This window comes from Phyllostomus discolor, chromosome 14 (assembly GCF_004126475.2).
Source record: "Phyllostomus discolor isolate MPI-MPIP mPhyDis1 chromosome 14, mPhyDis1.pri.v3, whole genome shotgun sequence".
Taxonomy (NCBI): Eukaryota; Metazoa; Chordata; class Mammalia; order Chiroptera; family Phyllostomidae; genus Phyllostomus; species Phyllostomus discolor.
In genome coordinates, this window is record NC_040916.2 from 41,976,036 (window position 1) to 41,997,226 (window position 21,191).

General features: G+C 44.3%; 1 protein-coding gene across 1 annotated transcript in view; it reads right to left on the minus strand.

The window, feature by feature from the left end:
* The window catches only part of GDAP2 (ganglioside induced differentiation associated protein 2), a 60,390-nt gene that overhangs the window by 30,531 nt on the left and 8,668 nt on the right, over positions 1-21,191 (minus strand). The window contains 7 exon segments of the mRNA XM_028502752.2: positions 3,930-4,086; positions 5,882-5,932; positions 5,935-6,040; positions 10,008-10,084; positions 15,994-16,082; positions 16,488-16,641; positions 20,888-21,027. Coding sequence (XP_028358553.1) covers positions 3,930-4,086; positions 5,882-5,932; positions 5,935-6,040; positions 10,008-10,084; positions 15,994-16,082; positions 16,488-16,641; positions 20,888-21,027 — 774 coding nt within the window.

Sequence of the window (21,191 nt, forward strand, 5' to 3'; positions counted from 1 at the left end):
CGGATGCCCACACCAGCCTGACCACTGCTCGGAGTATACGCCTGACTTCTGGCCGTGGTGCAGTCACTCATGCATTTCCAGAAGAGAGGGACTACCTTACTCATCTCTGTGTATTTCAGGATTAGACTATTACCCTGTACAGAGTAGATAAACACCCAGTGCTTCCTGGGACGAATGGAAACTGTCAACTATGTAACACACTTCAATCCCAACATCAAGGCCCTTGACCCGGAAGGACAATGCTTAGATGCTGTCTTCCTGTTCCTTCCCAGGACCTACCCCTTTGCTGGGGACTCCTTTCCAGCAAGCATGGACTCAATGAATACAGATTCCTTTTAACACTTGCTTGAACTTGTAATTATTAAGCGAAACAAACCTCTTCATTAAAAAGAGAGATGCAGACAGGCAGACAAGTACCCAGGTTCAAACACAAAGTTAAAAAATTCCTGTACCACTGTGGGAAAATGAAAAAGTTATGTGGGGCACGTGTGCATGTTTGTGGGAGAGGGAGAGGGGAGGGGAGACTGATTTCAGAAAGGTGGTAACAACTCAGCTCTTGGTTTATGAAAACAAGTCCTTCCAGTCCTTTCCCACCATGTCCACAGCCGGCTGGGACAGCGGGCTGAAGACGGGGCAGGCAAGGGCGCCCCGCTGCGGGCGCCCCGTGGAAGGCTCTCCCTCGGTGAGCTCCAACCCTGGGCAGCAACCGATCCCCCGCTCTCAGGGGGCCGACTGACTCTTGAGGGAAAAAACTCAAACTAGACCAGTGATTCAGGACACGAAAGGATCCCCTAATAAACTTCAGAAGAAAGGCTCCTGAGCCCTTCCCACAGAGGTTCTAGCTCAGGAAGCCTGGTGCCAGCCTAAGCATCTTCGGCAAGCACCCAGAGACTCTCACGCTCACAGACGGTGCTCCCCGTGGGGGACCTGCTCCAGAGGATTCCCAGAATGCCTTTCAGCTCTGAAGTCCTGGGCAGAGACCACACCCCAGTGTTTCTCAAGAGTGGGGCTCCTGGTCCTGAGCCTTTTTCCAGGGGGTTGCGAGGTGGAGACTGTTTTCAGGATGCTGCTGAAACACCCCTGCCTTCCGCGCCGTGGGGACGCCTGCCCTGCCAGTGCGGCAGCGGCTGCCGAGGGTGCCTCACAGGAGTCGGGCGGAGGCCCCGACGGGCGGGCGGGCAGTCACGGGGCCCTTCGCTGCCAAAAGAGGCGCAGAACAAAAAAGCCAGTTTCTTTTAAGAATGTCTTTGATGAGGGGGTAAGAATTATTAATTTTATTAAATCAACCCTTGGGAACACATCTGTTTAATATCAGCGTGTCACAAAATGGGAAAACACATGAAGGACTTCTGCTCACTGAAGTGTGAGGTCGTCTGGGAGGAAGGCTCCGTGGGGCGGACTTGCAAGCTGAACCAGTTGCTTTTTTCAATGAATCATCGATTTTCTTGAAATAACGACTGGCAGACAAAGTGTGGTGCTTCTACATGAGTAGGTGGCAGATGATTTGTCAAAAATTAATAAAATGACCCTGACACCTCAAGAAAACCTAACAGCATTTATTGACAATGGTAAAGCCTGAGCTTTAAAAAAACATATAATTTTGGAAAATTTGTCTCTATTCCCAGAAGCTTACAGTGCCTAATACTTAAAGACCGGTCTGATGATAGCAGTGGTGATATTTAATATAATCTTTGCTATTGTGTAGGAAAAGGTATTAATATTTGGAAGATATGATTAATTCAGCGAGTCACTATTTTTCAAAAGACCAATGCATCATGTTATAAATTCATGCTCTAAATTCCTATTATAAAATCCATTCAAGGTGCAGGACTGAACAACACATTTTAATATAACAAAATACAAAAATTCATGGATATGATTTATGATTTCACAGTACAACTAAACTTTAAGAAACTATTTATCAAGCTATTGTGGAATATCAAAGAATAATATCCCCAATTATTTGAAAAGGCTATTGAAATACTCTTTTCTTTGCCAATGATATATCTGAGGTCGATTTTCTTCATGTACTTCACCCAAAAGAACTTATTGCCATTGTTTAAATGCTAATATGAGAATCCAGCTGTCTTCTACTAAGCCAAATATTGCAAAATTTGCAAAAAATGTACAACAGTGCCAGTCTTCTCCCTAGTGTAAAAAAAGTTACATTTCATATAAACACGATGGGCTATCTTTCAGTGAATTGATAAAGAATCTCTCACATGATAAATACTGGTAGGTATAGATAATCCAGGTGAACAAACACTCTCTGGGGCCCTGAGACCACACAGTTTGAGATCTACTGCCCTAGACGGAACGGGGCGCCCACACCCAGCAGAGCCTGAATCACGACCTGAAAAAGCTTTAATATACATGTAGATGTCATAGTTCCAGTCATATGAGGGACGGCCCCATTCCTGTATTTAATTTTTTTTCCTCTCTGAAGGACATTTTTTTCATTGCTTTTTGAGAGGAAGGGAGAGAGAAACATCAGTGAGAGAGAGAAGCATCGACTGGTTGCCTCCCAGGTGTGTCCAGGCCAATGATCAAGAGCCCAACTGGAGAGCACACCTACAACCTAGCTATGAGCCCTGACTGGGCATCGAACCCGCAAACTTTCGGTTATGGGATGATGCCCCAACCAACTGAACCACACCGGCCAGGGCCCCAGTCACTGTGGTTAAAGAACAATGTTTGCCAGATGCTTGTTACACACGGCCAAGTTTAGGAATCACTGAAACTGCATTTGAGAGTGCGGTTGCCTTTGGAAAAGCTGTTTAATGATGCCCCCTAGTGGCTACTTTGCTTTTGTTTATAAAAATTAAATCATCATAAAGTGAAGACCATGAACTCAGGAGACACGAAACTCTAACTCTAGGGGATTCCAGAGATCACCTAGTCCAACTCCCACTGTGTAGACGCAGGCTGACAACCACCACACACCCTTCAATACAGTGGGTGCGTGCTGGCTTGGGCTAAGTGTAGTCTGAAGCAGCACAGAGCAGGGGGCACCTATTCCCGACTTCTAGTCCATCTATTCCAACCTGTCTCTAGCATGACAAGTTTCTAGAAGCTGTTCCTTCTGAGCTGAAACTGGACAATGCACAGGAACTGAAGGATGAGAGTATTCCGGTTCAAAGATGCCAAGTAGCAACACTCAAAGGTAGAAGTGACCTCGACTTGCTCCGTGTTGAAGAGAACAGCAATGACCAGTCTGAAGAGCCTGCTGAACACCAGGTGCGATGCCAGTAAGCTCGTGACATTGTCTCATCTGACATTCACAACCGTGTGAGACGCGGTCCCTCAACCAACCCAATGAGGTGCTGGATGACACCGGCCATGTATACTTCATGATTTTTTCTTCCCTTTGGAGTTTTTTTGTAAAGCAGCTAGCTTTCCAAGAACCCTGGATCCTTGGGAAAAAGCTTAGTCATAAGTACAAAAGCTGCTTTTGTTTATGTTTCAAAAGGGATTCACTCAGACTTGCTTTAGAAAACACCTGAAAGAAACGAACGGCTCTGTAAGGTCCTTCGGGTAAACTGAGAAGAAATAAAGCTCTTTCAAATTTAATTAAACTGGAGGTTATGTTTTAATTATGAACATCGTAAAGTTAGGTAAAAACTTCGTAAGTCTGCCTTCCCCCAGTGCTCTAGTTCTGCAACAGAACCTCACCCAGAAACACCACATTTGTAGCAGAAAGAGCAGGAGCTCTGGAATCAGAAAACATCAGACAGAACACTGGCTTCAGCACAAATTAATTGTGACCACCGATGAGTTAACCTCGAATTTCCGCATCTGCAAAGCGGGGGGCAGCATCGTCCTCACAGGACGGGCACGAGGAGTGAACGGGAGCACGCTACACACAGACCACCCGCACACAGGAGGCACTTCCTCTGCTGTGCCTTTGGGGCCGGCGGGGTTTGCCTTACTTTCTCTGATGCTGTTTCTGCAGGGCTGCCTCCGACAGCTGTCCCTGGAGGATCAGTCTTCTTTGCTTATCGATATCTCCTTCCATTCGCGCGAAAGCGTGAGAGCCAATGAAGGAGAGATCCACTCCCAAGCCTTCATCCTCCTCCTCTTGGTCGTCTGCAACAGAAAACACCATCAGTCCAGTGAGAGCTCAGGGACACCACCTGGCGGTAAATGGCACAAACAGAATGTGAACCCGCAGCAGGGATGGATGACTGGGAGCCAACCCAGAAACCGGTATTTCGAGAAACCGAAGTGAGATCAGACTTAGGCTCTTCAAGAACGGAAATGATGAAGCAAAGCAACAATGTCTGGGGTCACTTATCCAGAACTAAGGAGGGAGCACCTGATTGGTCACCCCAGGTCAGGTACATGACCAGGTACCTGACGAGGAAAGCAGGAAGAACAAAGACTGCAGGGTGGAATGGAACCCCAACCACTAAGGAATGACACGAATTCCGATTCCGCCATCTCGGTTTTCTACAGGGGTCCTGCCTCCACTCTGGTCCGTAACAATGACAGCTCTCACTGCGAGTAAGTCACTTTCTCATTTATCCCTGTGATCACTCACAGACCATGCCTTACTTGGTGTGTTCCCCACTGCCTTATCAGATATGGTAAAAACAATTTATTAAAAGAAAAACAACCCCCCCCCGGACCACCGGGAGCCACCACCTGAAAGCTCAGCCTGGCAGCCACCCAGCCAGCACTGCCTCCCACCTGCTTCGCTGCTCCAGGCTGCGACAGACCACAGCTAGAAGAGTCTGCTTTTATTAAAAAATACACACGAATCTTCTTTCAATCCCTCAAGTAAAGCTGATTTTACATCTATTTTTAACAGAGTTAACATTCCATCGGAAAGTATTTATGAACACTAGGGCTTATATCTGAAGTGACAGTATTTTCTGAGATTCAGATGCAAATAAATCCCGTTTGAGAACGGTGGACAGACTGGAACCTTTGGCCAATGAGTCAGTCTCATCTACTGCCCAGAAATACCATCTCAAGTCAGTTTTGCTATTCATTACTCCTTGCTATACAAAATACATTTTATGCACTTAGGAAAAGTTATTTCCTATAGTGGCGATCACAATGATGGGGATTTGCAAATGACTCTGGGCGTAACCCAAGGGTGTGCTGTACTGGGGGCTCCCTAGAGAACACGGGTGCCCTCCAGCAAAGCCTGGTTCCGGGACATCACCTGATGCCACGCCATTTAGAATCCCCTCTGTCTGACTGAAGTCGTGTGCTGGTCATTAAAAGGAGATGAGCAGCCTTCTAGAGATTTGAACTGGATGCTCATCACGATGTGATTCCTAAGCTGATGGATTTTGAGACCGACTTCCAGCACTGAAGCCTGTGAGGCTGTGTCCGCAGAAGTGATTTATAAGCTCAAACATATACACCCTGGAGGATCAGCACACGCTGCCACACAGGACAGGTTCAGAAGGCCTTCCATCCTTCCGAGCTCTGCCCATGTTTGAATCTACGTGAGTATGGAACCTAGAGAAACAAAATGAATAGTTCCAGTATTCTTGTCTTAGAATTAAACGTTAGGTATGGCTTTAGAGGATGCTGCTGAAGCTGTTGAAAATTTTAGATGTTAATGTACGTGACCAGTGTCTCAACAGGTCCTGAATGAAACCACAAACTTCATGAGGGTAACAATGTTGCTAGTCAGCCACTCTGAATTTCTGTCGCCTAACAGACTTGACATTACACGTGTGGGTGCATTTATTCACTTTTTAATTTAAAGTGTAAATCTTAACGTAAGACTAAAAACACCGACGTTGGCCTTCATCTTAGTGTCACACTAGCAGACAGCTTCCCCAGGGTCTGGCTGTACCCCCGCTTCCGCGGTGCTCAGCCCTTCGGTGCCCTTCAGAGGGCGACTGAGGAAGGCTGAACTCACCCTCCGGGGCCCCGGGCTTCTCACTGATCCGAATCTGCCGCTCAGGCACCACGGCTCCCCTTCCGCGTTCCCGATATCTGCAGGTAGGTACAGCAGTGACCGCCTCTCCTCCTTCAACGACCTTGGGAAGTACAGAGGTAGCAGCTTTTGGTAAGTGGCCTGCGTCAGAAAAGCAAGATGTACTGTGACAAACCACAAAGTAGCAAGGCAGGCGCCCGCGGTGCTCGGTGCTGTTCCCACGCTGTGAAGACGGCCTCCAGCAAGGAGGAAGACCGTCCTCCTCCAGGCTCGGACCGGAGGTTGTCAGGGACCCTCCATCTGCTCTGGGTTACAGACCAGGACATCCGTAGCTCGTGAACTCCCGTTCTGGCAATCCAGGGGACTGGGCCTGGAATGGGAGTTCTTCCACCCTGTCCCCTTCCCCACCCTTCACCTGACTAACGACAATTGTCTTCCAGGATTCGACTCAGACGCTACCTCCTCCATCCTCACGAGCCATCAGGGTATGTTGACCCAATTTAGTTTTTTAGGATTTTTTTTTTTTTACCAATTCACATATATTCATAGCAGTTTTATTTGTAACAGTCTCAACCTGGAAACAACCCAAATAACTCTGAAAGGGTGACTGGAAAGAAGGGGAAGGGGCAGGTGCAGGAACATGAACACAGGACTCACAGGCACAGACCATGGGTGGGGACTGACTGTGGGAGCGGGAGGGGAGCAGGGCAGGCGAGAGCAACATGGAACAGGTGGGACCACTGCAGCTGAACAACAGTAATAAAGAAGGACGGGTGAATGAATAAACTGTGACGCATCCATACAATAATACTATCCAACGGTAATATTAACAGATTATCGGTACACTCGATACTTGGGTTCATCTCGAAAGCATTATGCTAAGTGAAAGAAACCAGTATCAAAGGGTCACATAACATGTTATTTCATTTATATAACATTTTTACATGACAAAATTAGTGACTGAAAAGATATTGGTAGTTTCCAGAGCTTTAGGATTTTTTTTAATGCTTCTCTTTGTGAATTGTTATTCCAAAACTTTTATTCTTCTTTTGAGGTTTCCCAAAGAACAAAGGTAAATTTTTCTTTTTAAAAAGCAAAATAGAGTGAAACTCGTTCTATCTTACAACTTCCCTGTGAGTGGGCTCACTGGACTCATTTACAAACCCATGACACATTACAGGCATTTAGTGCTCTTATTTTTCCTGTTCCCTTTTTATCATCCTAAATTTTTTTTAAGTTCATTGTTTTTAAAGATTTATTTATTTATTTTTAGAGGGGAAGGGAGGGAGAGAAACATGAATGTGTGGTTGCCTCTTGCACAGCCCCTACTGGGGGCCTGACATGGCTCACAACCCAGGCATGTGCCCTGACTGGGAATCGAACTGGTGACCCTTTGCTTTGCAGTCTGGAGCTCAATTCACTGAACCATGTGAGTCAGGGCTAATCATTGTATTGTTTTCCATATGAACAACTGTAAAACTACTTTTGTCCACTCCTGTATTTCAAGTACAAGTGTTTGTGTGCACATACCTGAGAGTGGAAACTGAGTTCAACTTTCTGAGAAACCGCCCGACTGTCTTCCAAAGCAGCTGCGTGATTTCACGTTACCACCAGGTGTGCATGAAGGTTCTCATTTCTCCATGTCCTCTCCAGCACCTGTTACTATGTAATTATAGCTACACTAATGGACGTGAAGTTATTTTGATTTGCATTTTCCTAATCGTTAATGTTGTGGAGCATCGTTTCATGTGCTTATTGGTCATCTGTGTATTTTTTCTGGAGTTATGTCTACTTAAAACTTCTGACCTTTTTTTCAAAGACTTTTTTATAGCAGTTTAAGGTTCAAAACAGAACTGGGAGGGTAGGCAGATTTCCTGTATTCCCCGTCTGAACACATCCATAGCCACCTGGGGGCACGTCTGTTCTAAGTGACGAACCTGCAGTGCCATGTCCAGTCCCCCCGTGGTGCAGATGACACCCAGTCTTGGTGGTGTGTGTTCCACTGGTCTGCACTAATGTGCAGTGACCTGCCTCCATCGTGACGGCACCCTGCGGAGCGTTCTCACCGCCCTGAAATGCTCCGTGCTCTGCCCATTCCCCTTGTCTGAAGCCCCGACCCCTGGCCCTTTCAGCGTCTTCACAGTCTTGCCTTTTCCAGGAACATCATACGGTTGGAATCCTGGTATGCAGCCTTTTCGGACTGGCTTCTCTCATTCAGTAATACGCATCTGAGTTTCCACCTTATCTTTCCACGGCTCAGCACCACAGCTGCTTCTGGCACCGAACTACACGCCCCTGCGTGGACGTGCGCACCTCACCCCCCACTCACCCACTGCGGGGCGTGCTGCCTTCTTCCGGCTCTGGCAGCACGAGCAAAGCTCTTGTAAGCTCGCTCTGTGAGTTTCTGCGAGGACATAAACTTTCAACTCCTCTGCGTAAATAGCAACTTTTGCCCATTTTAAAGTTGGGTTACCTTCTTATGGTGAATTACGAGAGTGACCAATTGATTTGTTTATTTTGGCTGCTTGTGCTTTTGATGTCATATATAAGAAAACATCACTTAACCCAAGGTCACGAAGATTTATACCTATGTTTACACCTGGGTTTCTTCTACCAGTTGTATTGTTTCAGCCTTTGTGCGTAAGTCCTGCACCCGGCAGTTCACCTGTGTGTCTGCTGTGCGGCAGTGGCCCACCTTCTCTGCTTGGCATGCAGAAACCCAGCTGCTCCGAGGCCGTCGTTGTCAGTGAGGCTGCTGCTTCCGCATTGGCCTGTCCTGCCGTCCCGTCCAACGTCCCCTCAAGCGGCGCCACGCTCACGCTCAGGCCAGTGCCACGCGGTCTTGATCACAGGACTCGGGGTCAGTTTCCCAACGGGCTAAGCCTGAATTCTCCCACTTTCTCCCCCCTCTAAAGTTTTTCTGTTTTGTTTGTTTTGTTTTGACTATCTGGGTCCCTTGCACACCCACATGAAACTTAGGATCAATCTGTTAATTTCTACAAAAAGTCAGTTGGGATTTTGAGAGAGACTTTGTTGACTCTGTAGAACTGTTAGTGTAGACAGCTAGCTAATTACCAGTAAGGAAGGAAGCAAAGGGAACTGGACACTGTTGAGGACTATTGTGCTGGGGAGTGTAAGCTAGTGTGCTCCCCCAGGAAGGCGGAGGCAGGGGGTCACAGCACTGCCCTGCCAAGGACCGACACACCTCTCGTCCCTACTGAAGTACCTACCGAACTGCTGGAAGGTCACGGGGAAGCACGGGCACAACAGAAGTCAAAATGGCACGAGGGGAGGTGCTGGGAGCTTGACCTGAGAGGTCGTCAGCCTAACCTGGGAAAGGGATCAACTGGCCCCCCCCCCCCCCCCCCCCCCCCCCCCCCGCCCGGGGGACCCACAGGAGTCCACAAAAGCTTGGGAAGTTGATCATATAGAAAACCCATTTACTTTTATGCTGATTTTGTGTCCCTGTAACGCTTCTGAAGCTATTCTCATAGTATTTTTGCAGACCTAATTAACATTTTTATATACCAGACCATGTCATTTCAAATAGAAATCGTTTTTTGCTTCTTTCCAATCTGGGTGCTTTTTATTTCTTCCTGTTGCCCACACGCCCTGGGGAGAAGCAGCCAGTGCTGGGAGAACGGGTGACGCGGACACTCTCGTCTTTTCCTGATGTTCCACACAGCGCTTCCAGTATCTCGCCGCTGGTGGTGAAATGCTGTGGGTCAGCTGTGGGCCTCCCATCGGTGCCCTCCATCAGGTTAAGGAACTTCCCGTCTATTCCTAGTTTGTTGAGCATTTTTTCCAGGAAAGGGTGTTAGATTTTGTTCAGTGTTTTTTCTGCATCTACTGAGATGATCATGTGGTTTTATCTTTTTTTTAATTATTAATCCATTATTCTATTACAATGGTGCATTACATTGATTGATTTTTTTACATTGAACCAACCTTACATTCCTGAACTAAATCCCACTTGGTGACGGTACAGAACCCTTTTATTTGTTGCTGGATTCGGTTTGCTAATATCGTGTTACAGATTTTTGCATCTCTAATTCATAATGAATATTTTCTGTAAGATTTAAACAATGAAACATAACTAGCAAAATACCTCTTCCAGTTCAGAGACAGCAAATACTACTTTTTCAATAGTCTCCCCATGAATCTCTAGGAATCTCCTCACAGTGCCTAAGGGGGAAAAGAAAAAGAAAGATTACTCAATAAGAAAAGGTACTTATGCATGAAGAAAAATCAAGCCCTTCCAAGTTTATTTTTGCAGTGGTCACTCCTCATCTCATTCAGGTCTCTCTGCTCAGTGGCACCTCATCGGCCAAGTCTGCAGGACTCCCGAGTCAAAAGCCTTTCCCGACTTGCTCTCTTCCAGAGCGACCACTGTAGCCATTCTGTGGAGACTCTTGCTGAGGGGACATGCTCCCCTCTTTGCCCCACCCCCCCCAATCCACTGGGAAGGAAGCTCCACAGCAGCAAGAGCTTTGTTTGATTTACTGCCTCACTGCCAGAGTCCAGAGCAGCACCTGGACACTGTAGAAGGTGCTGACTCCAGTCTTCCCTCGTCTGGTATTTCCCTCTTATCCCCCGTGGCCGCCCTCTGACCAGAATGATCCGGCACAGGCGTCTCTCCACTCACTCGGTTCCATTATTAGACGTCCCAGTCAGCCTTTCTTCTTGCCCAACCCCACCAAACCAAAGCTGAATTACACTTTCTTAATTTCTATGGTATCCAGATTCTTCGCGGCCAGCTCCCTAATAATGAGACTCCATGGTCTTTTCCTTGGCCCATCACTGACTGGAGCTCAGCTCTCCAGCTTCGCTTCCAGAAATGCCCACGACTCGCCTTTTCAAGATGCTGTTCATCAGGGTTCTGGCCTCCACATTTTTTATTTTCTTGACATATACATTCTCTTTAGCTCGCTGATTTGCTGGCTAGGTACTGCCCCAAATGCTGATGGCTGTCAAATCTGTATAGTGTTTTCTGACAAAAAGCCTGAATTCCCTACCACCTACTGGGCATAATGCCCACATAATCCAGAAACCTTGAACTCAGCATGTCCAACCCGATTGCAACATCTTCCCCCCGCAAACCTGCTCCTTTACCTGTACTCCTTATTCCAGTCACATAGAAATGCCCATCGCTCACCCAAGCTAGAATTCTGACTTTCTGACACTTTCTTCACCTCTTCCTTCAGTTGCATTTTCAGTGGATTTCCATGTCCTTTAAAGTCTGTTGCTGGCACTTGTACATCATGCTTTCTCTCTTCCAGCTGCTCTCAAGGCTTACCAAGACTTTGGCAATAAGCTCTTAACCACTTGCTTGTTTCTCCACATGTTCACTGCTGCGGAGTTCTCTTCTGCTGTCCTCCTTACTAAACACGCTGATGGCTCTTCACTGCTTCTAGGTTAAGATCCAAAGTCCCTAGCACAGCTCTTCACACAGTGACCTCAACTAACCACCTCTCCCCTCCTGCTCCTTAGTCTTACTCCCTCCCCCCTATACCACACACTTTAGCCAAACCGTCTTTGCTGCACTCACTCCCAGCACCCTACTTACTTTTATGCTACCCTACCTCTGTGTGCACGGTCACCTGTCACTAGAGTACCACTCACCCACCATGATGCTCTCACAGTGAACACCTCCTCATTTCTCAAGGCCCAGTCAAAGCCCTCTCCTTGGTGTAGAGCTCCACCCCTCTTCTGCTCGTCCTGCAGTGCTTTGAGCAGCCCTCCTTTTGTGAACTTCTCGCAGCACTTCTTAGCTAGACTGTGAGTTTGTTCGAGGCCGTTTTACATTATACACAGCAGGATGTGTAAGAATGTCTGTTACACTAACATTACCAGAGCTTAGCACACTGTAGGGCCAGTAAGCAATCATTCAAAGGTAAGTGGTAACTGCACTAACACGGTAGGACTCCAGTTACCTACACAGTGTCTGCCTTGCTCACCACTGTGCCTTGAGAACCTAATGGAACAGACCCATTTGCTGAAGGACTGAACAAATACTCATACTTCTCTCTGTTGAGTGACAAATCCTTGTTTCATTTCTCCCTGTATTCCTCTGTTTAAAAAATTATTTAAATAAACTTTCAAAAGGGGATTTCCTTCTATTTACTCTGACACCAAGTTTTATTGTTCACACATAATAACTTCCTAAGCATACAACGGTGGGATATCCTTTGCAAGACATAATACAATGCCAAATAGCAATTACATTGAATTTCCTCAGCAGAGTTCATTCAGGAAGGAATTCTGCATGAAGAAGTAAAAAAAGTGATGTCATGGTTATAAGGCTGTAGTACCGCCTGCCACACCAGGTTTTTCCTTTCAAAGTTTTATCTGTGTACTACCTTCTGCACCAACCAGGATGTCAAGTACCTAACTTTTATAGAAAAACCCTTTAAACTGGAGAGCATGACATCTGGGCCATTAAAGTTCCCAACCTGGAAACACAACCAGGGCAAACACCGGCATCTTTTTTTTTGTCACCACTGTGTGCCCTCTTCTGTGCAGTACGGGGCCTAGCACATAGTAGGCATTCCAAGTTTTGTTGACTGAACAAATAACCTGACAAATTCGTTTCAATGCAGATGTTTCTTTAGGCTTCTTCTGGAGAAGAACTGAACTGTACATGCACTAAGAATAAAAAGATACATAGTCTCCCTTCATCTATCAGGAAGATGCTATTGTACTTAGGTTTCAAATGAAAGGAATTTCCATAGGAGCTTAATAAGAAATAAGAAATAAAGGTTGTGGTACTAAGGACTCAGAGTTACATCATTAGGTTTGTTCTTGGCCCGTATCTACTACAAAGATTACAAGCTATTTATTTCCCAAATGCTCAGAAAGTATGTGAGCAAAGGGCACAATTATCTGTGTGTGTGTTTTAATGAGCTTAATTATATTTTTGATACTATATTTAAGGTGTGATAAGTTGCAAAGGCCTTATAAAATATACGTTAACTTGCCCATCTTAGAGCTTTACATTTCTTGCACAAAATTCCTAGAAACTGCTTCATGAAAGTCCCTTATTGCTACTGTTGATCTTAATCTGCTGTTGCTACAATTACTGCTCGAAGGAGGCAGACACGTCCATGGCACTTCAGCAAGTCGTTTATCTGGGGCCACAGACCGGCAGAGCTGGGACCAAAACCTGACCTCTTGACTCCCTTTTTCAGAGTCTTTTTATTTATTATTATTATTTTTATTATCACTTATTATTTTTAATAGATCAGAGAATTTTATTACAAATGTATTTGACCACTGGGCTTCAAAAAATTTAAAATCAATACACTATTTTCTGTATGCCAGTACAAAGCAAACTGTTTTACAAATTACCTAAAAATTGGACAGGAACATTAAAATTTGATGAAAACCAGTTATAAAAATCCCTAATCTCTCTCTTCAAAACAGAAGTCGGTCTTTCTGGTCCTGTTATACAATATTAATGCTATTCACCATTTTTAGAATAGGCAGCTAAATTATATTTTTCTGTTAGCACACAATACTCTTAGACTAACGGATTTATATTTGTACAGATTCCAGTTAAGCTCGTGAATGTAAAAGCCACGGAGAGCAGAAAACAGAACCAACAGGGACAATAAAAACCTTGACAGTCTCACTTTCCAGTCGTCCCATGCCAACTGGACAGATTTGGGTTGAAAATTTGACTCAAAGTGCAAAATACATTAAGGTGTTTTTTAGGTCTTCATATCTAGAGACAGATAAATATTCCAATTTGATTTTTCAGGTAATGGCGAAAATGGCTAGTAATTTTAACCCCTGCCTAAAGAAGACAGATAATTTTAGCTGGGAGCAAATACTTACTACTGCCTTGAAAAAGTAGCACCATAATGGCCTATGAAAATCAGTTGTAGAATAACCTTTAACCTTTTAAACTTTGCAAATTACTATTTTTTTAAAGATTTTATTTTTACTTTTAGAAAGTGGGGAAAGGAGGGAGAAAGGAGAGAGAAGCATTGGTCTATGAGAGAAACATCGGTTAGTTGCCTCTCGCATATCCCAACCAGGGACCTGGCCTGCAACCCAGGCATGTGCCCTGACTGGAAGTGAACTGGCGACCTTTAAGTTTGCAGGCTGGGTTCAGTCCACTGAACCACACTAGCCAGGGCTAAACTTTACAAATTATTAAACAAGTATAAAGTAGGACTCAATTACAGATAGTTGATTATACTGCAGAGCTTTTTTTTTAAATAAAACGATGCTGCCTTTTTACCTAACCACATGACTACTTTACAAGAAATGGAAACATAAAGGAAGGCTTAGCTCCAGCTCTGAGATATCAGGGCAAGGGATAAGTGAGGTCAGAGGATGCTGAGACCTGCCGAAAGAGGAAGCTTCATGTTCTGTCAAGTCAGGAATTCTGCTTCGGTGAGGCACCATTCGGAACCCTGCAGGCTAGCCACAACACAGCAGCTTCCCACCGAAGCGGCTGCAACTCAGGCACAATGGACAGGTGACTGAGCCTGAGAGCCAGAAAGCCTGGATGATGTTTCAGGTCTGAATAAGCCTGAGAACACAATAAAGTTCTGAGTCTGAGTCTCTTTTACTTGTAAACTGGACACCACACTACCTAAAACACAGGGCTGTTGAGGCAACGGAAGTAATTCCTTCATCCCCTTTTAAAAACACCTATTTTTTGAGCAAGTGCCATACGTAAAGCATTCTTGACATTTTGAAGCATTGTAAACATGAAATGAAACGATAAAATCTCCGCTTGGTCTAATAGAATGCATATAAATACACTCTACTTACAAAATATACACATTTACTATAAAATCCCTGAGCAAGAAGGATCTTAGTTTTAAAAAGTTAATTATTAAACAAGACTACTTAAAAATGAACATGCCCTCAGCCTAAATTCCAGGCTTTATAATAATAATTTTATATATGTAGACATCTGCAATTTTTCGGTGGATATTAAGACTTTTAGCTCTTCGTCTCTGAATCCTAGAGATAGAAAAGGGCCTTGAAGATCGTCCAGTACAGTTTCCCTCCCAAATGAGCAACAGCTGCAACAGAAGGTCATTCGGCCTCTGCACGAACATTCCAGCGACAGGAAGTTCACTTAAAGTACCTTCATATCACAGAGCATCTTATCTCAAACAGAACCGAATCTCCTTCCTTATCATGTGGTCTAGCACCTGCCTTCTACTGTTGGGGTCATTATCTACTGTCCTTACCAGGGTCTGAGAACTTCCCGAAACAGCGTGTAAGTTCCATACGCATGCACACACGCACACTCCTCTGGGGAAAGGGGCCCCTGCTTTCCTTCATCAGATCCCAGTGGGGTTTACGATGCCCACAGAGGGTTAAGGACTGCTGCTCTAACAATGCGGCGCAAACCGAGTCCACAACGAGACCCCTGCAGACCCCTGAAGACGGGCTGCACAGGTGCCTAAAGCACGCTCTTCTCTAGGAGCGATGCCACTAGTGTTTCCAACCGTCACTTCCAGGCTGCCAGTGTCTCGTGGGATGTGAAGTGCACAGCTACATACAAAACTCTAGATGAGACATGAACCTGCACATGATACAGTGAGACCACGGACGCCCTCAAGGTGAGCATGATATTGTTATATTACGTACTGACATTCCCACTCATAATGATTGAGCTCAGCCTTTTTTAAAACCTACTGGCAGGGTTTCACATATTCAAATAGCACATGTGAACGCAGCAGTGGTTTAAACTGCAAAGAGCTATGGGAATCTGACACTGTTTTGATTTCACTGTTGCAGCCTGTTAAGATTCTTATGAACTATGACTCAAATGCCCAACGCATTAACCATACTTCTTAGCTTGGTATCACTTCCAGATTTAATAGGCAAATCTCCCAAGCCTCTACTCATATGGATAAAAACGTCAGCACAAGAAAGCACACTGAGGGCTCTGTGCTTGGTCCATGTGAGCTTCCTTCCAGGGGGCCACGATTGGCTACAAATCTTCTTTGGCTATACCTATCTCACTAGTGATAAAATAGACTTAAGACTCAGTTTAGGTACAGCACCCCAACCCCACATGCGAGATGCTACACCAATTTTCGTGCAGTGCCACCGATGTCACTTACGAAGTGCTATGTGCGTCGCGTCCTCTAAAGGATAACCTCGTTTGGCGGAGTTGACGACACAGAACCCAACAGAAGACATCGACTGCTCTCTGCAACCAACCAGAAAACGGAAATTACCAACACTCGTAACACACGGCTAATTTGAAAATGAAGCTTAACTTCTCCTTCCCTGTCCCTTCAACAAGTCTACTGTAATAGTTAACACAGTATTTAATGATCATATTAATATATAATTTAATTTCACTGTTTGGGGGAAATATATTCCAGAGACTAGTAAAATGGGAATAAGTTAAATTCTCAAGTCACACATTCCTTTCCACACAGAGCCATTCCTTTTATTCTGCTAAGTTTCAGAAGAGAATTCACTCCATCTTTAGGGTCCTCCATAATTGCCTAAATCCCTCAGAACTGGACTTGCACAGCTAGGTTCCATTTTAAAGCCGGGCCCTAAACGGTGCACGGCGCGCTACGTCCGGGAGGCGAGCAGGCCGTACTTTGCCAGCTGCAGGACGTTCCTGTAGCAGCTGTACAGGGAACTCTCCGCTGCGGTGCGGTAGCGGCTCTTGTACTTGGGCCCCACCGTGTGAATGATGAACCGGGCGGCCAAGTGAAATCCTTTCGTCAATTTGGCTTCACCTGTCCGGCAACCTGGGAACAAGGGAGCATATCTGAGTCATGGTGGTGTTAGAAAAACGTCAACAGAACAATGAATTTAACAGTATTAATAATGCCGAGAAGTTTCTATCAAAAATATGGGTTGAACGCTAACACTTACCTGTTCCCAAAATGACAGTGAAGCAACAGAATAGGTATGAGAACAGGGACAAAAAGAATGGGCGAGACCATGAAGCAGACAAGCACCATCAAAATTCTGGAAGGCAGAGCCAATGAGCCGGAAGTAACTGATTCAGCAATGCAGAGGATCCTAAGTGCTTGCAGGAAAGGAGTAACCAACGTGAAGAAAGCAGGTCTGCACCTTTCTGAAGGTGTCTTTTTGAAAGACAGACTGATTGCTTTAATTCCAATCCTGCGTTGAATGCATTCCTGCTTGACACTTTGGGCAGATGCTTGGCCTCCTCATGCCTTACTCTGCTATTTAATGGGGGTACCAGCAGGACTGACTTCGCAGCATTCGGTGAGTTGATATACGCAGAGTGTATACACGTGTTAGCTATTGCTGTTATTATTACTGAAAAGGCTCAGAAGTCAGAGGTCCTGAGTACTTCTAAAGCCAATGGTGCAAAGTGGGACTGAAGAGAAAAGGCCGAGTTAAACTACGCATAAGAACACTCAAATCTGTAACAAGCCCTCCCTCAGCCAGCACAGCAAGGCCACGGCGCTTGCCCACCAGAGCAGCAGGAAGGTTTACTCTCTGGAGACTCGAACTAGAGTCTCTGGACTCCAGCCAGAACCCCAGACACAGGTGAAAAGAGGTGACTTAGTTAAAATGTAAATACTCCAGTGTGATAACTCTACATCTCTGCTCCACGTTGGCTTCCAAATGCAGACACTCACACTTACACCCTTGGAAGAGTCCTTTCCAGAAACCAAACAGTCCCAAATTAAAGGATCTATAGATTCTGAGGTCTGAGGGAGCTTCCCCAGCAAAACAACGGGGCTCCGGCTCGTCATCCACTTCAAGAGCCACCCAGCAAAAACCACGCCCAGGCACACGAAGCTTCCCATTGAGTTTCTCAGTTCCTCCCTCTTAAATACAGCTGACACTCAGGGGTCACTAGGAAGGGGGGGGGGAACTTCTAACAAAAGGGGGCCGGGGGAGAGGAGTCAAATGCTCAAAAAACAGACAACAAAGAGAAGGAAACTTTAAAACAAACCAAAAAATTCCCAACACCATAATCACGACTGCTCCGCAGAGACACAACACCAGAATGTTATATAAAAAGGAACACTCAGAGAACAGGAAAAAGCACTTATATAATAACTGCTGTAGCCAAGTGAAAAAATATGATGGCAGAAACAGGAAGTTCATTAGACAAGTAAAAGCTAAAGGAAATCTTCCAAAAAATAAAAAGATGGAAAGACATAATAGATATGAGAAGGAATATACAAGGAGGTACAACATTCAAAAGGATTTCTTCAGAGAGGGAACAGAGAACACAGAGGGAAGGAAATTAGTAAAGAAATAAAACAAAAAAATCTTCCAAAACTGAAAGATATGAGTTTCTAGACTCAAAGACTCCAAAGAATACCCAAACCATACCAAACACCAAGGTAAACATCACTGTGAAATTAAGAGAACGTCAGAAATAAAGATGAGATCATAAAGGTTGCAGGGGAGAAATCAGTAACGTACAAAGGGCCAACAATAAGCATTATACATGATATTCCAAGAGCAAAAATGAAAATGGAATACACTGGAGCAAATGCCTTCAAAAATCTAAAACAAATCTCGAACTTAGAATTCTATTTCCAATCAAACAGCCAATTAAGTATGAAGGTAGAAGTAAGAGCTCAGTGATTTTTCTCCCTTCTCAGAAATGTCTGGTAGACTTATTCACAAAAAAATAAAGGAGTACATCAAAAAAGAGAAAGGCATAAAACCTAGAAAGTTCTGGGGTTAGAAAATCCAATCCATTACAGAGAAAATGGGTTTCCTGGGACGATAACTGAGAAGCAGGAGAGAAGGCGCACTCCGGGGAAGAAAACAGGATGTGGAGGCTCCGGGAGGGACCTTGCCAAGGAAAAACTGAGCTGAAAGATAAACAGAAGTGTCTGTCTTTACTGAGAGGAGTTTACAGTTAGTTATAAAGCCATGGATCAAATCAATGGCAGGTACACAGAACATAAATAATCAAACTGACTAATACCTAGAGGAAAAAAAAACTGAAAAGAAAATGCTGATCTATTTTCTAATCAGCAGTGAGCAATATTTACATAGTCACAGCGTTAATGCTGAATATTAATTTCATAGAAAGGTGACAGACTCATTTGGGAAGGTGATAAAGGGGAAAATATGTGTGAGTGGTGTATGTATATGTAAAAGAGGGGAAAGAATGAAAGAGAATTTAATCTTTAATTTCCACAATAAGAAGTCAACAGGTTATAAAAACATGGGGAAATCTGTATCAGTTTTAGAATATTATTTAGGAATAGATGGAAAGTGAGATATGGAACTGAAAGGTGAAGGTATTTGCTCCCAGACAGCAGGAATCAAGGTAGGGAAGGAAAGGCAAAGGGCTGTTGCTTCTCTTCAGACCCTTGGACATAAAATTCTTTGACTTCTAAATTACATGCATTAACCAGTGAAAAGCTATAAGCACAAAATGATTGGGAGGGAGGGAGGAAACACTTGGCACCATTCGAGGCAGCTATAAACCAATTCTTTACTTTGAAAAATAGTAACTACAAGAACCAAGTATTAACCCTGCCCCTCTAATAGAAACTCTAATTCAGAGTGAGCCACATAACGTCAGCTTACGAGGAAAGGCTTTATTTCACAGAAGAACACCTGCTAGTAAACGTGGACAGATGATAGCTTCATAATCTTGACGAAAGTACTGACTCACACAAGCACTATGAACTGCTGCTAACACCGCTGTGTGAATGAGTGTCCGACGAGGCAGGGACCACGACCACATCTCCACTTGGGAGGTAAGGGAGCTCAGGCTCAGAGGTAAGGCAGCTGGTCTGAAGCTACAGTTAGTAAACGGCAGAATTATAATATGAACCCCAGTTTGAAGACTCTCAAACACATGCTGTTAAATATGAAGGTTTTTTATTTGTGCACCTATATTAAATTTTGCTATTTTCTTTTTTTATCCATAAGTCCAACTCTAAGGCGTGAGAGCAAACACACACACACACCATTAGGAATTTTTCCAGACCAACTTTTCTGTTACTTTGATCAAAAACCTTCTCAGCATTACCTCTAATACACTTTCTAATGTCTACACGTTCTTCACGGTGTCATGTTTTTGCTTTGATTGGAGGCTTTCCCCCTCCTTCTGCCCTCACAGTCAAAATTCCGTTTCTCGACCAGATAATGCAGTTTTCTCTCTATTCCCTCTTTCATGGAGCCGGCATTAGAAGTATTCTTATTCAAATTCTAGTATCTTTATGAAGTTAGAAAGCAGCTGTCAGTGTTAAATAGTTAAGATCAAATAAATCAAGATTGCACACAGGAGGGATTTGCTGTTTACACTTTAAGAACCACTGCTGTATTTCACAGGTACGCTTTATAAAATGGGACGATTGAATTTCACAGTATTCTATCTGGGCTCAAATAACAATAACAAAAGGTTGCTGGGTTGGTAATTTAAGAAAAGAAATGCACATAAAGGTAAACTTGATTCTGAACCAACAGGACTCTTCCTGTCCCCATTTCTAAAGAAACATTCCCAAAAGAATGCCATGGTTTAAAAAAAAACAGTAGCAAGTACAAAAATAATCGAGAATTGTTTGGCTCTTGTGGTATACTCTCGATTTATCAATAAGCCAATTTCATTTCACAAGTGCAATACCCTAGGCCCGAGAGGTATATAAAAAATTCTCTATCAGTATCAAGTCACACACACACACACACACACACACACACACACAATTTTCTGTTTAGACAAAGGATAAGTTGTTATATATGGCCTATCAATGCAAGAAAACATATAGACAGGAAAATGTTACCAAAGATCCAACTGCCTACAGAGACTGTCATTTCGAAACTCAAGAACACGATGGAGGAGTTTTCCTGAGAATAATAAAGTCTTAGTGCTCAGCTTCTAACACACTGTGGAATTTTCAAAAGCTGTTTTCAGTTTTAACAACAGCAGCAAAAACAGCTACATCTCCACAATTTTCTCACATAAAATGCAAAATATGCTTGTTTTAATATCAAAACGAAGGTTTCCTAAGCAATAAATACCTAAGAAATTTCACTTACCTTTAAGTTTCTGGAGTTCCTCCTTCAAATCAGGCCCTGCAAGCATGAAGATGCTTTCTGACACAGGATTCTTATCTGTAAGGTTTTCATTGCTGGTGTTCACAATGGCTGTGCAGTTCAGCAACGCCACGTCTCCTTTCCTGAGGAAACAACAAATACAAGAGCAAGTGTGGGCATAAGGAGGGAGACAGGAAAGCTAGTTTCTGGCCAGGCAGCTGAGTTGGCTGGAGTGTCATCCGGGTGAGCCAAGGCTGAGGGTTCGATCCCTGGTTAGAGCACACAGAGGGATCAACCAATGAACACA